The sequence below is a fragment of the Hoplias malabaricus genome, chromosome 4 (assembly GCF_029633855.1).
Source record: "Hoplias malabaricus isolate fHopMal1 chromosome 4, fHopMal1.hap1, whole genome shotgun sequence".
Lineage (NCBI taxonomy): Eukaryota > Metazoa > Chordata > Actinopteri > Characiformes > Erythrinidae > Hoplias > Hoplias malabaricus.
The window spans coordinates 41,585,006-41,609,275 of record NC_089803.1 but is presented as its reverse complement, the minus strand read 5'-3'; the positions used below and the strand labels follow the sequence as shown (position 1 = coordinate 41,609,275).

At 38.1% G+C, this 24,270-nt stretch overlaps 1 protein-coding gene across 7 annotated transcripts; it reads right to left on the bottom strand.

The window, feature by feature from the left end:
• Positions 1 to 62: 62 nt before the first annotated feature.
• On the bottom strand, positions 63 to 24,270 carry impdh1b (IMP (inosine 5'-monophosphate) dehydrogenase 1b). Of its 7 annotated transcripts, none has more exons than XM_066667037.1 (17): positions 24,134 to 24,270; positions 23,776 to 24,030; positions 14,663 to 14,761; positions 14,507 to 14,584; positions 9,050 to 9,098; positions 6,989 to 7,090; positions 6,805 to 6,879; positions 5,982 to 6,188; positions 5,796 to 5,883; positions 5,308 to 5,507; positions 4,526 to 4,616; positions 4,354 to 4,449; positions 3,810 to 3,953; positions 2,953 to 3,097; positions 2,682 to 2,825; positions 2,339 to 2,422; positions 63 to 1,675 (listed from the first exon to the last, which is right to left on the bottom strand). In XM_066667037.1, exons 2-17 carry the CDS (start codon positions 23,952 to 23,954, stop codon positions 1,654 to 1,656), a joined length of 1,803 nt encoding a protein of 600 aa, XP_066523134.1. In that variant the 5' UTR covers positions 23,955 to 24,030; positions 24,134 to 24,270; the 3' UTR covers positions 63 to 1,653. The 7 variants fall into 7 exon arrangements, with proteins under 7 accessions (XP_066523134.1, XP_066523135.1, XP_066523136.1 ...); XM_066667038.1 differs by having other exon boundaries at positions 14,507 to 14,581; XM_066667039.1 differs by lacking the exon at positions 14,507 to 14,584.

Genomic DNA, 24,270 nt, shown 5'->3' with positions numbered 1-24,270 from the left:
CATTTCCTGCATCTTAATGTTTGTCATTTGTTGAGGAATATTTTTCAAACACAAGTGAAGAAAGAAGCTTTTGTTAATTACTGTTTCTGTTTATTTATTTCTTCAACAACGGTATAAGCAACCTCAGTTGAGTATACTGCAGTAAACAAAGCTGACTTCAGGTGTAAGGGCTCCAACAGTGGTCCAAGAGACTAGCAAGCAATGTCCAGTTAACTGAAAGATGCAGATTTTGTCTTTGTACAGAGTGAATTTCACTTACATCATGGTTGTGTATATGTATGCCGGTGATTTACAGTATTGTACGTGTAGAGCCAGATACCTCCAATGGTAGTCTACAAAGACAAGAACCCAGATGCCAAAGTACACAGTAAATAACACATATTACAATATCAGACATTTGAATCCCATGTGTATCTGATAGAACCATGAAGCTATAAACAAACAGAGCAAGTGGATCTAACAACTGGTGCTTTTTGGATCGAGCTTATGGATTAGTATTCTCCATCATCATCATCGTTTGTTTTACAGAGAAACAAAGAAGTTGGTGAGATTCAGTCGAAGCAGGAAAATACATAGTTTGTATGGGGCCCTGATCACACAAACAGTGCTGAAAACATTTATTTTGGCTTTAGTAAAGGGGTAGATAATATAAGGAGGGAAATGCGAATGCACTTGGCAGTACATATATTGTAAAAAGAAGTATAAATACAGCCATATTATGGCTTAAAAAAAAGCATGCATATCAAAACCCTTCATGCAAGCTTAGCACCCAGTCGCACTTGCATTCTGTACAAAACCAATCAATTCATTAGCTCATTCCAGTCAAGAAAGATCAGTATTTAGTAACTGACCTCACTGCTCCACACCAGTTCCACTTTTTGGTCCAAATTATGGTCAAGCAAAATGCTAAGGTACTTCAACAGCAACATGTAATAGCCTTAGTTAATGTTAGATGACAACGACAGAGAACCACACTAAATGACATCCATCATGTATAGTTCCTATCTTGGGAACACTGGCTGGTAAACAAAAGTACAGTAGTTTCTTCACATGGTAGAGATACTAATTTAATGGGCACAAATACTGGAATCTAAAATATCACTGATTCTTTAAAAAAACGTTTTAAACTACCAAATTAAACTAGACAATATTTGGCTCGATAGTTCTAGCGCACTTGTTTTGTTTGGAGGTCTTTTCACAGGGAGTATAGTAAAGGATTTTGTCTTTGATTTGCTAAGGATGGGTCTGCAGTGGAGTAAATGGAGATAGAATAATATAATCACTGCTGAGACATGAGAGTCAGGGAGAGTCTCACCCTATACCTCCACTGCATACACATACACCCACACACGTCTCACACACTCACGCAGGTTGAAGAGATGCTGTGTCAGGCCTTTTTGGTAAACCCTGATGCCCCATGAGTGCAAATGTCATGTTTTTGTTTTTCAAAATTTCGTAAGGGCCAGTTGTGTTTAAGTGCCCCCTTTCCACTTCTTCCTCCTCCTCTCTCTGTATGTGAGGGACAGTGCAGGACGGCAGGGCAGAGTTGGGCTGGAAAACAGTGTTAGTTTAGGGCTGTCAGTTGGGTCAAAAGTGTTTGGTCACTGCCAGGGTCAGAACATCCAGCCTGCACTTGTACATGCTTGTCCTTCTTCAGTAAAGCCGTTTCTCATAACTGTAAACACCAAAGAAATGCTCCATCAGACATGACAAATTAAAGAGAGAGAGAGTCAAATACACACACACAAAAAAAAAAATTATAATAAATAAATAAATAAATCAGGTTACAAAGAGGTAGCCTGGACAGGTCAGTAATGTTCTTAATACCGCCCTCGCTAAAAAAAAGTAAGTAGTATTATTATGTATAAGTGGGCAATATGACAAAATAGTAGTGTATATGTTACAAATGAAATTGAATTGTTTCTGTTAAGCATTTCACAAACTACATTACATTAACTTCATTTAAAAAGAAATAATGTATTTAATTCTGAAAAAAAATTCTCCATGTCAACATCACAAAAAAATGTTTTAAATATTTTTCTTTACATTTATCTTCTTTTAGAAATCAGTGTTAGAATGGATTTCTAAGCTGATTATTTTAGTTAATATTTCAAGAATTTTGCCACTGTCCTCGAAAAACATCTCCAAAATTGTAAACCTCACAATAAATTGGTCTCTTCATAAATTTGAATGAAAGTTAACAGAATCCATAAGGCTGTTTCAATTGGTCTATTCATGACAAAATATTTACACATTGAAAATATTCCAATTCTGCAAAAGTAAAAAACATACAAGATACAAGGTTTTGTCTCAATAGTTGAGATGTCATTTCACTCACGAGTGTAGACCATGCACTCCTCCCTCCACTTGTGCTGACATGGTCCTCTTCTCAAATTTCAATTCTCCAGAGTACATCATTGAACTAAAAGACACAAACACACACAAAAAAGAGGGGGGGTGGGGTGGCACCTTAAAGACCAGGTTTGCTATTTAGCAATACTCACACAGCAGATTCACTAGAAATGGGGCTTGCGTTTTAGATGAAACAATATTTCAAGATGAAATCATTAGAATCTACATATAATTTACCATAAATTTACATATTATTTTTTTAATTTTGCATAATATTTATATATTCCCTCATTTGGTTTATTAATTTTAGAACTTGCTAGCGAACTCACCGCAGCATGGATAGGCTCTTGGATCCAATGTCCTGGCACCCATGCTGGATTCCAGCGATGAGATATGGCAAAAACTTATGGATGGAGCCTTTGTCCTGCACAGAGCCTGACACTCCCTGAGCCACCTTCACTGTATCTCCCTCACTGTCAACCAAAACAATTGCCAAAGAAAAGATGTCTCAGAAAGGTATGAAAGATATTTTCTCTGCTTATCAGTGTCGTAATCCTCTAAATAATATCTACACGCGTCAGTGTATACACAAAAACATACCTGAAGTAGCGTTTCTGGCTGCTGGTGCTCTTCTCCATGGCGTCAAGAGAGCCCATCCCTCTGTACTTCTTTAGCCTCACACCATCAGAGAAGAAGTATTCACCAGGAGCTTCCGTTGTTGCTGCCAGCAATGATCCCATCATAACTGTGGAGGAGTTAACAATAAGAATTATTTCGAGAGATGGTAATTTTTATATGAGACATCATTTAACTAGTATCATATTAGGTATAAATTATACAGAAATACAATTCTAATTTTCACCATTCCCATTATGATTGCATTTCCATTTATTGTTTGGATCCAATTATGGACCATATAAAAAATTGGTTCAAATCTGATCCTAAAGATTAAATAGAATGGACACATTGATCCAGCTTGATTTCTTCCGCAATCAAATATTTGTCCCACTATGATGGTGGCATCTGTGAGATTTTATGGGCTTCATCCATGAGAGCATTAGTGAGATCATGTACACTGATTTTGGATGGTGTTCCATCATTCCAGAGAACAAAACTCCCACCATTCCAAAGCCTCAGGTTAGGAAATAATCCTCTAAACGTTACTTGGTATTGAGCACGGTCACCCTAATCTCATGTGCAGATTAAATAATTTGTACACACCTTTATCTACAACGTGTGAACCCCAAATAAGTAGCTAAATTCACTAATTATAAGAGGTCCCTACAGACACAAGTGCACACAGCTATGAAAATCATCTGTGCACCTTCAATCTGGTATTGAGAATGTGGACTGGTGTGGCAAGAGTTTGAGTTTAAAATATATATTAATCTCTGAAGCACATATTTGCCTCTTTAACCCTGCATTGTGAATACCGCTCTAAAAACAGCAAAGCACACCTGTGGATGCTCCCAATGACAGAGCCTTCACAATGTGGCCTACAGTCTGAATTCCTCCATCAGCAATAACTGGCACTCCAAATCGCCGCGCATACTCTGCCACCTTGTACACAGATGTCCCCTGAGGCCTTCCACATGCCATGACTGCAAATGGAGAAAGAAAGACAAGCAAACATAAAGACACCCCCAAATACAAGCACCTTATAAACCTCATGGTCAAGGGCACATAGTGAGTGTGCATATTTCATAGTCCTTTCTTGACACAACAGAAAAATTATCTACTAGCTATGTAAACCAATATGAATTTGCCCAGATCTATGCTAAAAAAAACTGTACTTAAAGCAATGTGTTTTTTGTTTTTTTTTTGTTATTTATTATATATATATATATATTTTTTTTTAATGGACCTTTAAGGATCCCTGCAATGTAAAATGTGGTGCACAATACCCAGCCAATGCTGGCAGTTTACAGCTGCATTACACAGGGCTCAACAAACAGTATAAAAGAATGATCATTTCGGTTCTGTAAAAAGCTTCACACTGACCTTCCTGAGTAATGCAGATGGAGCCGCAGCCCATGCCCACTCTCAAGGCGTCCACTCCAGCATCAATTAGATTCTTTGCCTGTGCTGCCGTCACCACTGCACAAAAAAAAGATCCCTTTAATGTAAGCAAATAAGGCACTAGCAGGATAGAATGAAGGATAGAGTGACACACCATTGCCTCCCACCACCTGCAGATCAGGATATTTCTGCTTTATGTAGTGGATCATGTTGATCTGATATACAGAGTTGCCTTGTGATGAATCCTGAGAAGAGAAGTAAGATTACACTTATTAAAATTACACTTAAGCAGAAAACATTTGACACACACTCATGCACCTTTCCTCACATAAACCAAGCCATTACAGGGAGTTCTTGGGGTAACTTTACATAAAGCAAACTTTGCATTTACATTCATTAGCAATTTTAATCAGGCAGCAATACCATGTGGGCATTGTGAATTCAGTCACTGCACCCATTGCAGAGGTGTACACACACACACACACACAATCTCCTTAGCAAAGCATTGGCAAAAGAATAGCACACTAAAGCAGCTAAAGCCACAATGCTAGGTCCCCAAGCATACAGCTATGGATTTCCATCTAATACCTTCGAGATCTTTGTTGTGTTGTTTGTGGTCCAGAACTAATCATCCAGCATCAGCACCTGAATTCAGTTATGTTCTAATTGCTGAATGCAATCAATTCCTCACAGAAATTTTACCACATCTTGTTTAAAAGCTTTCCAGAAGAGGATGTAGGTGTGCCTGTTTAACACATGCCTCAGTCTAAAAGACAATGTCACCCAAGGTTATGTAGATATTCTACACATGAACTACCCTATGCAGCATTGGGCCAGGACTGTTGATCATGTGTTGAAAGCACATTGAGTGTAAAACTAGTTGAATGCAAGTGCTATGAGGTATATTTTGCATAATAGCTCAGCTGTAGAACTCACCAGCACTACCACATCTACACCAGCTTGCGTGAGCAGGTCCAATCTGTATTTGTCATCCTCACGGGTGCCAATCGCAGCGCCACAAAGCAGCTGCTTTCGAGAGTCTTTGGAAGCCAGGGGGTAGTCTCTGTTTTTCTTCAGGTCAGTTCGTGCAATAATGGCCACCAACTCGTCGTTGTCATTGACTATGGGTAGCTTACCTAAGACAGCGTGGAACAGGCATGTTATGTTAGACTGGATTTTTACTTTTAATTTATGTGTGCATCTAAGCAATACAAACAACTCTTGTGTTCAGGCAGATAATGGCGTTTATCCATTATATGAGGTTCTTTGTGTTTTGGTACTTCATGTACCCTTCCCTGGAACTATTAAAGCCATATTTCTGCTACAAAACTGCAACAAATGCATGAAATTATGATGTTTCACATCCAACAGTTTATGTATGTCTGTGTGGCCTTGGTTTCTATTAGGATCTCCAGAGCTCTGACCTTTTTTGCTGCGTTGCAGAATGTCATTGGCCTCTTTCAGAGTAACACCAGCAGGAGCGACCACCAAATCTTCTCTTTTTGTCATGGCCTGTGGATAAACACAATACAGCATGTTTCATGTTTCTGACTTCTAAGCCCCCCCCACACACACACACCCCCAATGTCCACACACAGTGAGCAACACACCTCTTCCAGGGGTTTGTTGTGGTCCTTTTCAGAGAGGAAATCGATATCTCGTGAAGTGACAATGCCCACCAGTTTACTGCCCATCTTGCCAGTCTCAGTGATGGGGATTCCTGAAAAGCCATGTCGTACCTTTGCTTCAATCACATCTCCAACTGTGTGGCGCGGGCTCATTACTACTGGATCTGTGATGAAGCCTTGTTCAAACCTCTATACAACACACACACACACACCTCTATTTGCATTAGCTCAACAGGTTAGAGCTGCATTAGACATTAACTATATTCACAATCATTAATCATGAGAATAAAACAAATTTGATTAGAACCAACACATTTATTAATATTATTTCATAGAGATCAATTATAGGCCCCTACCTTGTAATATATACATTGTGATAATTAAATATCCTGATATTTACTTAATACGAAAGTTAATATGAGCCTTGGTCCAACACATCAGTAGATATCTGATCTCTTTAACATAGTATGAGATGATTTAATTGGTCAAAATATGTTTGTCATGTACAAGGGTGTCTATGTATTAAGGCATCAAAGGATCATTATGCTGATGTAAATGATGTAAACAACATGTAAACAACACAAGCTCAACTTTAGCCTAAAACACCAAACCAGTTCATATTATCACTAGGTTAACAAAGAAACCTGACACCATTTAACAGAAACTAGCACTTAATTGTTACACAATTACAGAGTTTAGCGTTTGACCACATAAAATAAGTGACAATCAGATTTTTAGATCATTATAAACGAGGAAAAAAAATTGGGTTTTTTTTCCCCCTGTTTTTTGGGTTAAGAATCCGTACCTTTACTTTGCGAACTTCGTTGGCCTGAAACTCTGGAGTGCAGTTGTGATGCATGATGCCAATTCCACCCATTAACTGGACAAAAAAAAATATATAATAAAATAAAAATCACAGCAATATAGTTTAAACGAATTTCAAATGATCAATTTCTGAAGATAAAATGCATGAACAAGGCGGAACTTACTGCCATGGCTATGGCCATTGATGACTCTGTAACGGTGTCCATGGGGGAGGATATAAGAGGTGTCTTCAGTGTAATCTTTCTGGTCAGGGCTGATGTCAAATCCTGCAGTCAAAAGAATTATAAATGAATTAGAACATTTTAACATCGGCATAGACTGATAAAAATGCACCCCAATAAAATAAATAAAAGTTTAGGCATGAGAGCAGTACTAAATTTTATCCACAAGAGGGTAGTACTGACTCAAAGAAACTGTAGACAACATGGAGTTTAAGCAACAAAGCAATAAACAAGACTGAAATTTAAGCTGACATTAACTTGCATACACAGGTGTGCATTCATGCCTCCACTGGCAGATTTTCAATAGCTGGACAATAAGATTAAATAACTTCAATGGACGATTAGCATACTACATGACAAAAAGGTATTGTGTGATTTTTCTCAACAAAGACATGGTACCATTATTGAACCCTATTAGATTCACTGTCTTTCGTCTTCAGGGGGCTCCTAAATGACCTGGCATTCACAAAAGGTGTAGGAAATTGCATTCTAATTGACAACAGCAGATGGTTCTCTGACGTCAAATGCCTCTCCTAATCGTATTTGGCAAGTCTGTAACCACATATTATTTGTAGAGAGATGACCTTATTTTTTGACAGAGATCCTGAAATTAAATACACAAGACTTGTGTTAAATACATATTCAGTTTGAAAGGAAATAAATGAAACGCTTGTTGCTTGACTGAACCTTCTGTTTAAAAACTAAAGACAAACACCCCGCTGGATCTCCTAATGACCTTCAGAGAGACACTGTCAGGCCTGAGAAGTGTTTCTCACTCAGATAACATTCCTCTCATGACCACCTGCTTCTCACATTTCCATCAATGCTTCCCAAAACATGACAATTCTCAAACTCCTCCACAAACAAACAGTCAACCCATGTTGCCCCCACACATATGGACGCTTTAACTAAAGTGACTTGACTACTGAAATTTTCACAAGGCAATACATATTTTAAAGTTAATGTCATTCCTCAAGAAATTGCCTTCAATATAAAAGCAAAACCTAGTACCAGAGGGTGAATTTAAAAAATTGACTACTAGTGCTGGGCAATATGAGTGCAAATCAATATCATGATTAATTGTACATTTTACCATGATTACAATTAATGAACATTATTTTGTTTTTGTATTTTTGAGTTTTCAGTGACAAGGCTTGTATTGTGAATTTGCTCCGGTATTAAATATGGGATAATTTTATAATGTTGCTGGGAGCTAGTTCCGATCTTGTTTTTTGAGCACTGTCATCTTAATTATAATCAAAAGACAGCACGTCCAAATCACAGACACCATTTTTCTTTGGTACTAGCCACTCGAGTGGCTTGGTCAGCCTCAGCATTTAGGTTGCTTCCATGTGGCAGAGAGGGACAGAATCGTGTTGTATTAAAAGGACAGTACATGAACACACAGTGGGGACATAACAGAATAAAAATGTATTCATTCATTCATTCATTCATTCATTGTCTGTAACCGCTTTTCCAATTCAGGGTTGCGGTGCGTCCGGAGCCTACCAGGAATCATTGGGCACAAGGCAGGAACTCACCCTGGAGGGGGGCCAGTCCTTCACAGGGTGACACACATTCACTCACACCTACAGACACTTTTGAGTCACCAATCCACCTACCAACGTGTGTTTTTTTTTTTTTTTTGGACCATGGGAGGAAACAGGAACACCCAGAGGAGACCCACGTAGACACATGGAGAACACACCAAACTCCTCACAGACAGTCCCCCGGAGCAGGGCTTCAACCCAGTCTTTAATATTTTTTTTTTTACTAATCATCCTCTATATTCAGTAGCAGCTCTCTGAGAAATGTAGAAGAATGCAGTAGGGAATAATTTACACAGTAAAATCCTTATTCTATGGCAGCCATAAATATAAACTCTGCAGGACCACATGAAGTATACACAAAGTTAAATATACAGTGCACAAACACTGGTGGGTGTTTAACTGAATACAGCCAATACAAAAATAATGTGAGCAGACTGGAGGAGGAGGGACTCACCACTTCGTCTGAGGTGAAGTCAATGAAGCCAGGCAAAATCAGGAAGTCACTGCGAGAGCAAGACACAGAGGCAGGGAGAGATCACATTACATCACATTCAAAACTTATGATATTAATAAAAGCCATCAGATAATTCATATATTTAAATAATGTATTATATAATTATAAATTAATGATTAAAACATATTCATATTAAAATATCAGATGCTATTTAAGTGTGCATTAATTAGTTAAAGAACCAGTTCGTGCTAAAAAATAAAATGTCATATTACCTTGTCCTGCTCGTCTTTAACTACACAAAAATATCATATTTTAAATATTAACCTGACAAACCAGAAGAGAACCTTTCAATATATTACTTCACAGTGGCCTGATAAAATTAAATATCAACCACAGGGAAGGTTCTTAAAGATACTTCATAATATGTTTATTGTTACTGGTCTGAGAGTGAAAATCATTTTAGGCAAAGCATCAAACATAAGGAAGACTTGGTGAAGAAAACTCAGAGATTAATGCCACACAGACCGCATTACGTTTTCTGCACAGCACAAATCTGGGGCGTTTTTCTTACAGGTGGTACTGAGGAGTGATCACAGATGAGAAAATAACCTCAAAAATGTAAAGAAAACAATGCTCCAACACTTAAAATCTGTAACACAACAGCTGTCTTACAATGAATGTGAATAAGATTTAGACATTGTTTCTCAACTGAATGAAAACATTAAATAGGGCAAAAATGGTCTGTACTATTTTTTGTCCACAATTATTTGGCTAATTTGCTCAAATGGTATGCATGTGTATCTATCAGCATGGTTAAAACTATGTAGTGTACAGCTACTACATAGACATACATAAAACATCAGCCAAGACTAGTGCAGAATTCTTATGTTCCTTGAAGTTTGAAAGAGCACAGCAAAAAGACAAGTGGCAACCTGGCTCTTGCTGTATGATTTAATTGACCTTGGACAACAGCCCTTGAATAAATGCACATGGCCCTGATTATAGAAGGTTGAGGACAGTGATGGTGTCACATGTTCCAGGCCATGTTCACAGTCTTTCAGGACCTGCCATGGCTTTTGGTACATTTGCCATAAAATGGGAGACCTAACTTCACCAGCCTCCTGAAACCCACAGGAATGTCCAGTATAAATTCAGCAGACCTTAGTAAGCAGTTTCTATAAACAAAATAGTTGCCTGCGCAAGGGCAGAACAGACAGAGACAAGCAAGAGAGAAATTTAGAGAGAAACTGTTTTCATTACACAAAGGAAAAGCTTTTTGGCAGACGAGTGCAGAACACAGCAAGAGGAGTAAAACGAGAATAAGCATGCTTTTGTCTCATTTGCGCAAATGTTGGAAAGAACCGGCCCTGTCTGACATTATACACTCATCTCATTGACTTCCCTTCTCCTCCAACACTTGCGGTGAAGCAGACTGAGGCCCAATTGGGAGCCTGGGCTCCCACAGGGGAAAAGGGAGGAGTGTGTCTACAAACAAATATACTGACCACAGACTAAAACTCACGTCTCAGAAAAACAGTGTCCAAAGTAAAAATAAAACAGTGTCTCAGATTTCCTAAAACACTGAGACTATAGCAAATAAGGATGGGAAACAGCATTAGGACTAAAACTATAGAATATTGCCATGTACAATTATTCTATCAAATATTTAAAAAACTAGAACATTCATTTATTTCATCTCACTTCTGTGTGCAGTGGGTCAGGAGCCTACCCAGGAACATTGGGAGGGGTGCAAGGCAGGAACACACCCTGAACAGGGGGCCAGTCCATCACAGGGCATGATATGCCAATGATTTCACTCAAACCTATAGACATGGCTAAATAGCATTCCACCAACAACCATTTATTTTTGGACTGAGGCTGGAAAATCACACAGACACAGGGAGAATCACACTCCTCACAGTCAGTAAGTCACACAAGGTTGAGTTTGAACCCACAACTCCAGGACCCAGTAGCTGTGAGAGAACAACACTCAACCTTCAACACAGGCCTTGCATAACACCTTGAGGGGAAATGTAAGTGTTAATACGCCACTGACAGCACAAGAAAGGGCTTATTTACCCATTACAGGTGGCTGTTTTCTAAAAATTCAGTGGCAACAAAAAAAAGCAGGTGCTGTCCTGAAACATTAAAATACTATACAAGCAAATCTAAACAAGCGTGGGTTATCGTTGGTCTGTCTGGAGGAGCAAGTCTTTATAAATATAGCATCATCCAGTCTGTTATGTCTACTGAGGACCAGTCATAAATCTTAGAACTGTTTTAAGAAGTTCCAGCTCTCCAATACCCTTGGAGATTTTATAAAGTATTAATTTAAAAACAACACACATCAGGGAGTTCAATAATTAAGATGCCTTTCAAGAAAACACCAGACAGCAGAAAGTGCTCCAAGTCCAAATATGTTCATTTGCAGCTCAGTTTCTTTAAAATATACCCCTTCTGCAAATGTAATATTCCACCCACTGTTTCAGCCTTTTCACCCTTTATTACGGAGCTTGTCACAGAGTGGCAAAAAAAGGCCCAGTGACAGAGAAGGCCATTATGAATTTAAAATGGTGTAATAAGAAGAGTCAATCAGTGAGCCAGCGTAATGTGTTAAGTGACCATATTTCCAGTTATTGTGGTGGCTGTTATCTGTTTTTCTCATATTTCTTAACACCACAACTCTCTCACAGCTGAATAGAGCAATTACAATTTCTAAGCAAGCTTTACATTTTTTGAAGTTAAATAATAGCTGTTGTGATTAGCCTACAAATGAAAGTGAAATCCAGACTTATTAAAGATGTTTATTAGGAAGTGTTTCTGAGTTAGCTGTCTGACTGTTTCATGATAAAGTGGGATTGGTGAGAGAGAGGCTAAACTCTGGTTAATATACAGAGCTCATAAATCAACAGAAAAGTACCAACACCACTGCAGCAACTACAAACCTTGACATATCCTTATCCTGTGCTCTAGAAAACTTAGTGCAGGCTTGTTGAAATTGTTTAAGATTTTCTTCATGATTAACATCACAATACATAATAATGACAGTAGATATCATTCAAGTTTAACAATGATTAATTTAATTTACATATGGGTTGCCTGTAGTTATAGAATCAATGCCACAAGAACGTGCTGTACATTTACATAATTCCTCGTCTAGCATGCAAGACTCATTGGGACTCCCAGACTAATGGGAGGAGTATGTTTGCACTTGGCCATGTAGCTGGCCTAGTTGGTTTATGTGCTCACATTTGAGTTAAGTGTTGTTTAGTCTTCAGTAAACAGAACATTTATGAAAGCTAAAATCAGTTATGGTTCTAACCAACCTGTCTGCTTTTACATATTAAAAAAAAGGAAAAGAAAAGAAAAAAACCTCTCTGTCAGCACATACAAAGTTTGCCTCAGGGTGTTTTGCATTATTAAGCATTCAAATACTTTGAGGGGAACACAGTGAGTCAGCTTACTAAAACATAAGCTATAAATAAATTATGTCCATCAATTATTGAAATATATTGAAACGACAAGAGAAAACTCTATTAAAAGTCTATTTCTAAAAGTTTTTGTCTACAAGAGAAAAAGTCTATTAAAATTGAAACGATCATTTTTAAAAACTTCAAGGAAAAAAAAAAAAAGCAGTGTCACATGACCATGGACATCACACCCATGTGAGACATTTAACATGATCACCTACCATACAAAAAAAACACACCCCACACCTCAAACAGTGTGGAGTATACATACCATATAGTAACCTGGTAAAAAGTTGTAATTGTGCTCCAAATATGTATTATAACACTATTATGAGCACGACAGTTGTTCCTGATAAATTTCCCTCACTGTGTAAATTAATAAATAAATAAAAAAGGGGCAGATATAATACATATAATACACAAGATAGTGTGACCAGTCGTGTGTTTAAACAGACAATATTCTCTTTGTAATGACACACAGAGCTGGTCCACATTCCTTAAGTACTGATGCTATCCACAACATGCTCAGAGAAGAAAACTACTTATCATAAGAACAAAAAATATATATGATGTTTTTCAACTCTACACATGTATAGACATACGCTTGAATGTACATTAACACCCCACCCCCACAACTCTCAAAATTCTCACATGACCCAGACTGAGGAGAGTCATGAGGCCCACACTGTGTCCCTGCATGCATTTCATTATAAACCAAGCCAAACGCATCAACTCCTGCCTTCAATATTCAATTATCTCCATAAACTTACACTGACCCTTTGCACTCTCTTGATGTGGATATACTTACATGGCCTACCACCATTTCAATGCATGCTAAACCTTAATGCTATGAAAATTTCTGATTTAGCACATTATATACTAAATAGACCCACTAATCACATGCTGATGCTTGTTTAATAACAGAAAATTAAAACTAACTTTAGTCAGATAAGAGGAGTTTTCTTGTAAAGCAAATATTTACTGGGGTCTTCAAATGATCCTGTTAAAACTTCCACTTTTACCAAGAAAGATTCTACCTGTTTGGAAAAAGGTGTTAACTGTTCACATCACACAAATCATATCATGTGATGTGATGCAGAAACCCTGCCAAACTGAAACACTAGTCCTTTAATGAGGCTACACGAAAAGCAGCTTGTCATTCTCTGCCAAGCCCAACTCCATCTACTAAGCTGACAAAGTTTGTGTAGCACAAACAGGACTAACTGTTTTTCATTCAGTATCTGCAACTGACTTCATTTTTTTAAAATGTTTGTTAACATGTTAGTACATTGTACAAAGTTAATAGATATTAATGAATAAAAACTACTAACAACTAGTCAACCCAAATGGTTCAGTAAATGGTTTAGATTGTGATCAGTGACAGCATGAGATCTAAAAGAAAGACAATGTTCAACTTACAGAATCACTGAGAAGTGTCCAGGAGTGTTTCATGCATAACATTTCTTCTCAGAAATCAGGAAAGCCATATTTATTTTTGAAGAAAATACCATTCATAGATACTGGCGGTGAATGATTTGTTTTGTTCATAATGTAGTGAACCAAATTCAATTGGGGGGAAAAAAGACAAATGTACAGGTCTATGAGATGTAAGAATAGTTAGAAATATCTAGTAACACAATACAAAAGTTTTAGAGTATTCAATTGCACTATGGCATTAACTGTTTAAAAAAAAAAACACACACACACAGCTATAATGATTTTGAACAAGTCCAGAGACCTAATGCAAAAATGACATGGAGAATGAGTCAGTATCTGATATTGGTGGACAGCTGTTTCTCCATTTGTAGATGTAAGAAATTATTTAAACAAATCCCCAAGACCAAAATAGCTTGCTTGATAAATATTCTTTATAATCAAGGCGACTGCGGGGATCATCTGTGCTGAGGCAAGAGCTATTTACATCCCCATATGACACAGCAGAATTTCACTGTGATGACTTAATCAAATAAAGTGCTATTTTACTCACTTGTAAGTCAAACCGTCCCCTTTAGAGCATAGCTCTTCCGCTGTGAGTCCGTCTTGGACAGACTGCTGGTCTGATCTGCTGAAATGTAACGTTGCAGCCCATTACACGCGCCGAGGCGCAACAGAAACTCACTATATGGAGACAGACCACACTTACTTGTACGTGAGTCCATCTCCAACTGAAAAAAGCTGCTGGGCAGACAACCCATCCTCCGGGACATACCCTGTTCCTCCACTTATCAGATAATCTGCCATGCTGAAAAAAAATTAAATACATAAACAGTGAAACCATTTTTAATAAGATTTTAATGAGAATAAAGTAGTAACAATTCATTTAGACTTAATTACACAATGCAAAACTGCAACTATGAGCATTTTGGAGATTATAGGCGTTCAATACCCCAACTGCGTTGTATTAGAAGAGCATTATAACTCCCAAAATTGCAAATGATTACTAGTGAACACTTAAAGCCACTGTGCACTGAACTGAATTCCCATAATATTTTAAAGATGAACATGTCCCATGTGTAGGTGGCTACTGAAATACTGATATAAACTATATGGAGTTCTTATCCTAACCATCATTTGAAGCATTTAGCATTTGAAGAGGTACTGGTTCTTCAAAATTAGCCTTGAAGCCTTGAAATTACTTGGTGTGTTTTTTGCTAATTCCTCTTGAATACTGTTGAGTAATCATGTCCCTTAGCTCTTTTCATACTGAACACATTCGACTATGTGACTAAACTGAGACATCCTGCCTTGTAGAATACAACCTACCCCCATCTCACTGAAAGAGAAATATATTCTATGCCATGACCCACTATTCATCCATTCCCCGAGATCTCGTTATGGAGCTCAGGATCACACCCACCTTAAACCAGGTCCTTACTCACTGAAATGTGAGGGTCGTCTGACCGCGCATCAGTTAAAATCGAAACGAAAACGCTATTTCACAAAATGACGCATTTCCTCCTGTAAAATCCATCTGGCCCGGTGACCTACATATTGTAAACACACAGGGATGTACACAGTAGCTAACACACGTCGACTGTGTTGACAACATAAGAGAAGCAGCAGCTCACCCCGGAGACAGCAGTCTCACCACTGTCTGCTGCCATAAGGTAATATTAAATTGATCAGATATTAAATATTAAAACCGTTCTACAGCCCATAAAAATAACTGAAATCCCTTTTACTGGACTGGAGTCAATGCCTTAATCTAGGAGCAGCATCGCTGACAGACATACACTTCTTCAATATCAGGAGTCAAACTAAAGACACAAGCTCGTTTAAACGCACCGCGCTTAATATATCATTAAAGTGGTTACAACAACACTGGGTTTAAAACTTGGCTACAAGCAAAACTAGCTTCCCTGTGTCGCTAGTTATTGAGTTGGACCTCTAAAAATGCCCCCTACTCCCTATCTAGTGCACTGTACGGTCATGAAACTAGGGCAGGCAGCTCACTTAAATGTTATTTTATACCACATTTAGGAAGTTGTGCAGCTTATGACTGATCATAACTAGCTTCAGCTTGGAAATATATTGCACTGTTTGTGTACCGAAGACGTTACTTTAGGACCTACGTAGGGCACTAATAGGGAGCGAGAGTCCATATGAGACGTTGCCCGAGTAAAGCATGACGCCGAACAGGAAAACATAAATGTGAAAAACTGGAAACGCCGCCGGCATGTTTTCAGACATTCATCACTATATTTACACTTTAGCTTTCTTTATTTTTTTCCTTGGGCTCACACCGAGAGAGAACACTCAGGAAAGACAACACTGAACGTGAAACGTCCACGTCCCCATGCTGTTTGAATGAAACCTGAATTTTCAGAACTAGTGCACCTCACATGAGGTGAAGGACTTTTTTTAAACTGAATTTGTGTTTAAAAAGAAGTAAAAAAATAAGTAAATACATAAAAAAACAGCACTGAGTATAAGCCAGTCATTTTACACCAGATTTGTTTTAGTTCACTACACACTACGAACCACTACTTCAAACCCTGGGTAATAACATGTCAGTCTGGGTTTATCTGTTCCAATAAAAAGCACAATACAAACGGCACTAAACTCAATTTTAAGTCACAGTGACTTTAAGTAACATTATGAGATAGAAGTTCCAACCTGACTGTGAAGATGAGCACGGTGTCCTGCACGCTGCTCTGGACTGAACCTGTGCGGTGGGCGCTCAGGAGAGAGGAAATGCAATTACTGATACAGATATATCTAAACGGAATTAGACTGAAGCCTTCTGTAAGTGTCTCTTTGTTCCTCTCCTGGCGGTCTCTCGGATTCAGCGCTTTAAGCTAGTTTTCCGTGCCGTGTGTGAGATGGGTTTTATGTGCAAAGGCGGTTTGGGGGGATTGTGTCGCGTCACATCCTCCGCCTGCTAACATTGCACTAGCATCCACGTGGTGCAGACCTTAACCCTTACGCAGCCATAGCACTTCATACACTTCTGACTTATTTATCAGATGTTTGGTAAGTATTCGGCGCCAGAAGCAGCCGCATAATTTGCGTCAAATTCATGGCGTAAAGCGAGAATTTCTTACACAAAACACGGAAGACGTCCACAAGCATGTCATGCCTAAACGTTTGTAGCTTAACCTGCACAGCTCTGAAGTGCCTGCACATGAGCCTTTAGGGCAGCATGCCAAATACCATGTCTCCTTCAGACGGGCTTAAAAGTCCACAGAATTCGGCTACGGTGCAGCAGAACTGCTTCAGAACATTCAGAACTGGCAACATGGGTTGAAATGAAGAGAACTAACATCAACGCTGAATCTAATTTATGTTCTTGTTCTTGAATATAATCACATTTTTAATGTTCATAAATGTAGTCTAAACTCTCCCCAGAAAGTTTAGGGGATTTACTTGAAGTGTAGTGTTCGGACAAAGAGGATACATGATCAGGAAAAATGCTTTTCTGAACAGTAAATTCACAACAGCTTATATAAAAAGGCTCAGAATAGTCTTGCAGTTTTGCCGAAAAACAAACCCAGGGAGGGGTAACAGTGAGAGGCTACACACAAGGAAATTGAACAATCACTTCCAATAAAACCAACCTCTTAAACACCCATAAACACAAACCATAAACTAACCGCATACTACAAATGATACAGAAACAACAACAAAGTCCCTTAACAGAGGAGGCTGCAGTGCATGCTGGGAATTCTTCTGTGTAGCCCTGCCTCCCAGCATCGCACCAAACATGGAACAAATATTAGAGGCAACACAGCCAACGGTAAAAATACTGCTGATGTTCAGAAAGATTTGTGAATATGTTCACACATAGATCAACCTGTATTTTACCCAGAGTTTCTACTAGGTCACTAAGAGGATAAAGTCTGGACCCTGTTCCAATACTCACACTTGTGCCCTTTCAGCCCTCATTTGTGTATGCAAGGATTTAGGGTGTCCCAATTCTTTTATTTTCCTCAACAAGTGTGCTCATGAGCATACTTGATCTCATAAGTCTACATCCGACAGCACATCTGTGAAGGGAATTACCTTGTTCTACTGTGAGCCTGTTACGTTCTTCACAGAAACCAATAACAATGTTCCTTGCAAAATTTATAAACATTAACCCTTTAAGTGTAACTAGAATATTTTATTAAGGTTTGTGTGTGGTTGTTTTTTCCCCCCATTTTATTATCCAGAAGTAATATATATGTTATAAAGGAACAGGACATAGCTGGTATTTATGCAGAAATATGTACATTTCTATGTAAAAGTCTGATCGATATATGGTGCTCTATGGAGGTCACAGAATCATCTAAATGTACTGAGCAACTCTCTCTCTTTTATTGTGGATTTAATAATGCACTTTGTATAAAGTTTTACAGAAATTATGTGGTGAACTCGCCAGAAATGCATTAATAGCTGTGTCCAGTGAATTGGTGAATTGGCCAAAAAAAAAGGCAGAAAGGTAAATGCTTGTGGGTCACAGCCTGCAAACACTCATAAGATGCTCTAATAAAATGTCTCAACAACTTAAAACGTGTACTGGTGAGCCCAGTTTGGTTTTAAGCCTCAGTGTTTTGCGTTTAACACGTATGTAAACACCTGAGAAGTGTGAATGTTCCATTCTGCTCTGACCCTTTGAACCGTCACACCCCTTTTGTTCACCCTTAGAGAGTGTCATCAAAGTGCATACTTCCAGGAAGGTCTTGAGGCTTAGAACAAGAATTGGGACAGAGCGGTGTGTTCATGCATATAACTCCTCCAGCTAAAGTCCAAAAAAAAACTTCTGGGCAACCATACATGTGTGAAAGGGCCTATAAAGTTCCTGGGGTATATCAAAGGCAGCGTCTTTGCCTCTCACCAGCAGCGAACATGGGCCAGTTCGCAGTCATTTGCCTGGTCACACCAGAGCTTCTTAATTCTGAAAGGCCACAGGGTCTCACCGCTGTCGACAGTTATAGTAGCAATAACCATTGAGTAATGGGTGGGAAAGTGGGCAAAACAGGTGGACTACACTCTGTAATTGTAGAAATACCAAGTGCTCCTGTATAGTAAGGATGGAGGAAGTAGAGCGAGTGTAGAAACAAGAACGTGCTCATAATGTTATGGATGACTGGTGTATAATGGGGTATTAAAGGCACATAAGCGGCCAACAAGACAGCATCTTTTCCTAGGAGGTCCATATTTATTTCAGCAAGACAATGCCAAGCGTCATTCTTTATGTGCTACAACAGTATGGCTTCATAGAAATGTGCTTGACTGGCCTGTCTGCTGTCCAGATCTATCTCCAATAGCATATCATGAAGTGCCAGAGTTGTTTCATATATGATTATAGGGCTGGACAATATGGTCAAAATTTGCGTCACAATATATATTTCAAATTTTGCTCAATACGATATAATAACAATATCAATATGAAAAATATAAAAGCCACAGAAAAACAGCCAAGAACTAACAAGTAACATGACATCACAGTGAAACAAACTTCTTTGCTTTGTAAATATTAAAATTTTTAAACTAAATTTAAAATCGACAGCAATGAACCGATGATAGCATCCTGTAATTAAAGTCAGTCAGTGACAGATGCTAAGAATATTGCGTATTAAGATATTGAAAATGTGTTTAAAAATCATATAATTGTTATTGGCACATTTTATACTGCGATATATATGATCATAGGGAACATTTGTAAGAAGTCAGTAGGCATTAAGTATGGGTAAACAATTAAATTTGAACTGTTTGCTTTACCCAGAGATGAGGAACTATGTCGCAGAGCCTGCCAGACTGCATTCCCTCAGATTAATCCTTAGGTAAAGGCCTCTGAAACAGCAGTTCCAGATCAGTTCCTGCTTTAAAGCTCTAATGCACTTAATAAACCAAGTTAGTACAGTGTAGTGTATTCTAAAATATACTTACTCTTCTCTGTTTTTGTCAGTTTCAGTTCTCAATTTCACATTTACATTGAGATCTATGTCAGTGCCGTTATTTGCTGCAGTAATTCATTTTTTTATTTTGTATAATGAACCTGATTAATGTAGGTCTTTTTCCAGTTAAATAATGATCAAATTTCAATTAATAATTAATAAATTTTTTGCCATGTCACACTTCATTTAAACAATTGGTCTAATAGGCTTAATTTTAACATTGTATTGAATGTTTGCTGGATTGCTGAGAGTTTAATCTCTGTCCTAGAAACCAGTCTTTTTAGTTTTGATGTCATGTGGTATGATTATGATGGTGTAAGCCCAAATAAGATCTTGTACCTTCCTGCAAATATTTGTAGGGTAATTGATAGCTGGAAAGGATGGTACCACAGGACCACAGTATTTAGGTATAAAAGAGAAAGATGCACCAAAATCCAGTGTTTTTTCCCCAATGTTTCTGTAAAGGTTTATGACAATAAAATTCCAATTTTTAATATTTTTTATTATTATTGTATGTTTTGAGTTACATATCACATGATAATGTGAAATTCTGGTGTCAGAGTTTACAATATAGGTAACTATCTTTAGAAGGTAATTTATGTATAAATTGTATTTATACATATTTTTGTAATTGTATGTATAAATAGTATGCATAAATATCATATACCAATTTTAAACAAATTAACACAGCATCATGGGCTCTTAATAAAATGCCTGTGAAAATGCTTTCATAAAAATACCACAAGTACCAAAAAACAAAGCACCATTCTGTCTCAGCAGGACTGTCCAGATCAGCTCGTTTCAGCACTGGTTCCTTTAAGTGAGAATAAGCCACTGCTTCAGAGTGTGTACTAAAGTGTGAGAAGCAGAAGCTTATTTTTAAAAAGCAATTTTCACTTTGTTTTCTTTATTTTTCTTTATATTTAATCAGTTCACTTATTTTCTGCACCAGTTTTGTTTCATGGCATTTGAACATTACACACTTCTTAAATCTCCACATATATGAAGCAGCACAAAATCAGAGCATATTGAAATGAAATGAAACACATTGGGTAAATAAGTTAATTTAGCTATTGCAGTAACTGGTGCCAAAACAGACAAAAATGCATATGATGTAGTCATTTATTTACGTGCATGCACACACACTGAGTGGTTTTAAATCTTTTGTCTTTAACGAGAGTGGTGGCCATATGCATCTGTGATAATAACCGATTAAGCAATGTCTTAGTCAGCAACAGATAACACACACTGCAGCGGGACATTTAGGAGATATGGTAAGTATCAGAAATCTGTTCTTGTGGCTGTAATGTGAAAAGGTTTCAAAAACATGAAGAACACTGTCTCTACAACATCACGTCAATTATTTACTTTGTGAAATGCTCTCAAAGAAGGTCTGTACAGGGACATCAGTTCAGATGCATATTGCTGGTGGGCATACAATGAAAGGAGACGAAGACGCACTTAGTAGTAAAAAAACTGGTAATAAAGTGCTGACTGCCTCAGTTGCCTTTTAAACTGTACTATCATCCCTGCAAGATGACTCGACGCATGCTAGTTGTTTGTGTGTCTCACTATACATGTGGGTCAGTAAATAAATGGGTCAGAAATTTTTAGGTATTGATTCTGACCCAATTGGTTTTTGCCTGCCCAGGCTTTGTAAGCTACTGTCTACTACTGAGTGTACACTAATGGGGGGAGGTGATAAAAATAGCTCAGAGGCTTCATAAAGGCCAACTCTGTTGTCCTAGCATTAGATTTGAAGTCACTCATTTATGCATGACTCTTTTTTCCTTTATGCTGTAGTGCCAGGCTATGAATGAACTGGCAATCTTCATTAGTGTTTTGAATCAGTCATGATTTGTGAGTCTCAACAAGTTACTGAATGTGTACAAAACATTTATCTTAGAGGTCACAAGGCAACCTTGAGCATTGCTTCTACAGACTAGATGTGATATCATGTCAAGAACAATGAGAAAACATTTACTAAGCACAGCAGCAGTTGTAGCTGGCCAATAGAGAGCGCTAGGGCAGTCCATGTTGGCCATAAGTTTTTTGTTGTTTTTATTTATTTTTATTTTTTTTTTACCTTTTTTAAAAACAATTTTATATAATTACTAACTACTTATCTGAGATATGAGTGTTACAAAACAATGTGTATCATAATATGTTAAGAAAAAGAAGCTTCCTTTTCATTCATGTTGCCAATGGACAATGTTTCTATTGGCTGCGCTACTGAATGATCTTTCAGGTGCCTGCTCAGAGCCAAGTCAGTACAGAAGCACAGCGAATCAAGAGCCATTGCTGAGAAGAAAATATCACATCACAATGTCACATTATATATTTAGCCAATCGGTGTCCTCGAATTTGACACCTCAGGGGCTCTCTGTCTATCACCATAAGTAGAGTCAGTCAGTGATGGAGTAAAGACCTGATGGTTAATGGTGATTAATTAGGGCACAAGATTCACAAAGATCTCTCTCTTCCCCAAAATCCATTTGAGAGGAATGTTGATGAAGAACCTATGGTCCAGATAAACACACACACACACACACAACCCAATTTTCTCTGTATATAGACACAATATGATCCGGGAATACATGGCCTTATTAGTGTTTTGGCTAATACATCTGTTGGTTTTTGCCAACAGTCTGTAATGTAATGATTCATATAATGTACATTGTATCTGTGCACATTAGAGCTGCAATTATTTTGATTACTATTAGCCTGCTGATATTTTTATATCAATTTAAAATTACTTATTTTCACAGAGCTTTGGTGTCCTAGAACATGTGTTAAATTGTAAATTGTAAATTGTCTACAATTGTAGGGAAATGTTGGGCTCTCGTTTGTTTACATTCAGAAGCTCAGCATTTTTTAAGGTGGAATGCTATGTTTGAGGACAAAATGACTTGTTTGTAGGTGTCTGAAGTTTACCTCGTCTGTATGTTTTTATTCACAGTTTGAATTACCACTGAAACCCATCTGTAACTCGAACTGTTTAGTTTTATAGCATTTTCTTTCTGTGTATACTTTCATAGAGTTAGTGGCCTCAGCGGAGTTGAAAAGCCAGTCCCACCTTTTTACCTACCTATGGAGCATGAACAGAGCAACATCCTCATCTTTTTTATGCTTTTCAGCCATTACTATAATGTGAGTGGAAGGAGAGAATCCTAACATATCAGACAGAGCCCCTTTGTTTTTTTTAACCATTTACTGACTCTTGGACTTCGTCAACTCATTAGACAGGTTTCCAGCACAAACACAGACTAGAGAGCTAGCACATAGTGAGGAAACATCCTCTGAATTGTATAAAATGATTTTTTTTATTTAATCATGCACATAACATTTAAACTGTACTTGGAATGCTCTTGAAACTGACAATGTGTCACACAGCCCCACCTAGAAATATTTTCACCAGCTGCTATTGCAAAGTATTACTATAAGTAATAAAGTATATTGCAGTGATACTTAAATACAAGAATGTACAGGCCATTTATTTGGAAAAACATACTTTGTTGACGCACCATACAGGTGTGTACGGCTCAAAATGTTTTCCAGTTTTGCCAGCTACATTTCAGAAAATTCTTAACCAAGCTGTCATGCTGTGGTGTTAGCAATGCTACTGTATCTGTTTACACCATAAACATGCTACCAAGCCACTTTCATCGCAGAAAGGATCTTTGTGTAAATAATATCTGATCAAAAAGGAGGTGGTCCCTTCGCCTTGATGAATGAGTTACAGGGTGAAAGAAAGGTTGCCCTGGCTAGTCATTAGCTGTAAATAAAGGTGTAACTGATTAATGAGTCTATTGATTGTGGATGTACACAGTAAAGAGGCAACTCTGAGTATATGAGACCCCATGACCCTTTGACGCACCTGTTGGGTGGGAAGCCGGCCTGTATGCGTGTGGCTGTGTAGCGCTGGGCCACAGTCTCATGTCTCCCATAGTAAAACTTTTGGTCCAGGACATGCTCTGTGGTGTCCACCATGTCATGACAGTTCACTGGTTTGAGACCCACTTCTGGTACTACGAACACACTGTCCACATCGGTCATGCTTCTTGGGATACTCTTGGATCACAACCCCCACTGAATTGCACTGTCTCTTCACCCCCGGCTTGACTGAGCCTGTCTGGTTAGAGAATGCAAATGTTAAAAGCTCTATGAATATAATTCAAATCAGCCCATGGAGAGAAACAAAAAAGGGGGGAAAAAAGACACATAATAAAACTCACAGCTGAGCCACTGCCGATGCACCAAAAGAGAAGCAGGATCACTGCCTTTGAATCCAGAGCCACACAGCAGTTATTCATGACCCATTTCTCCTGTATGTTGAACAAGCTCAGCCAGTCAGAATGAGTTTCACAAGCAA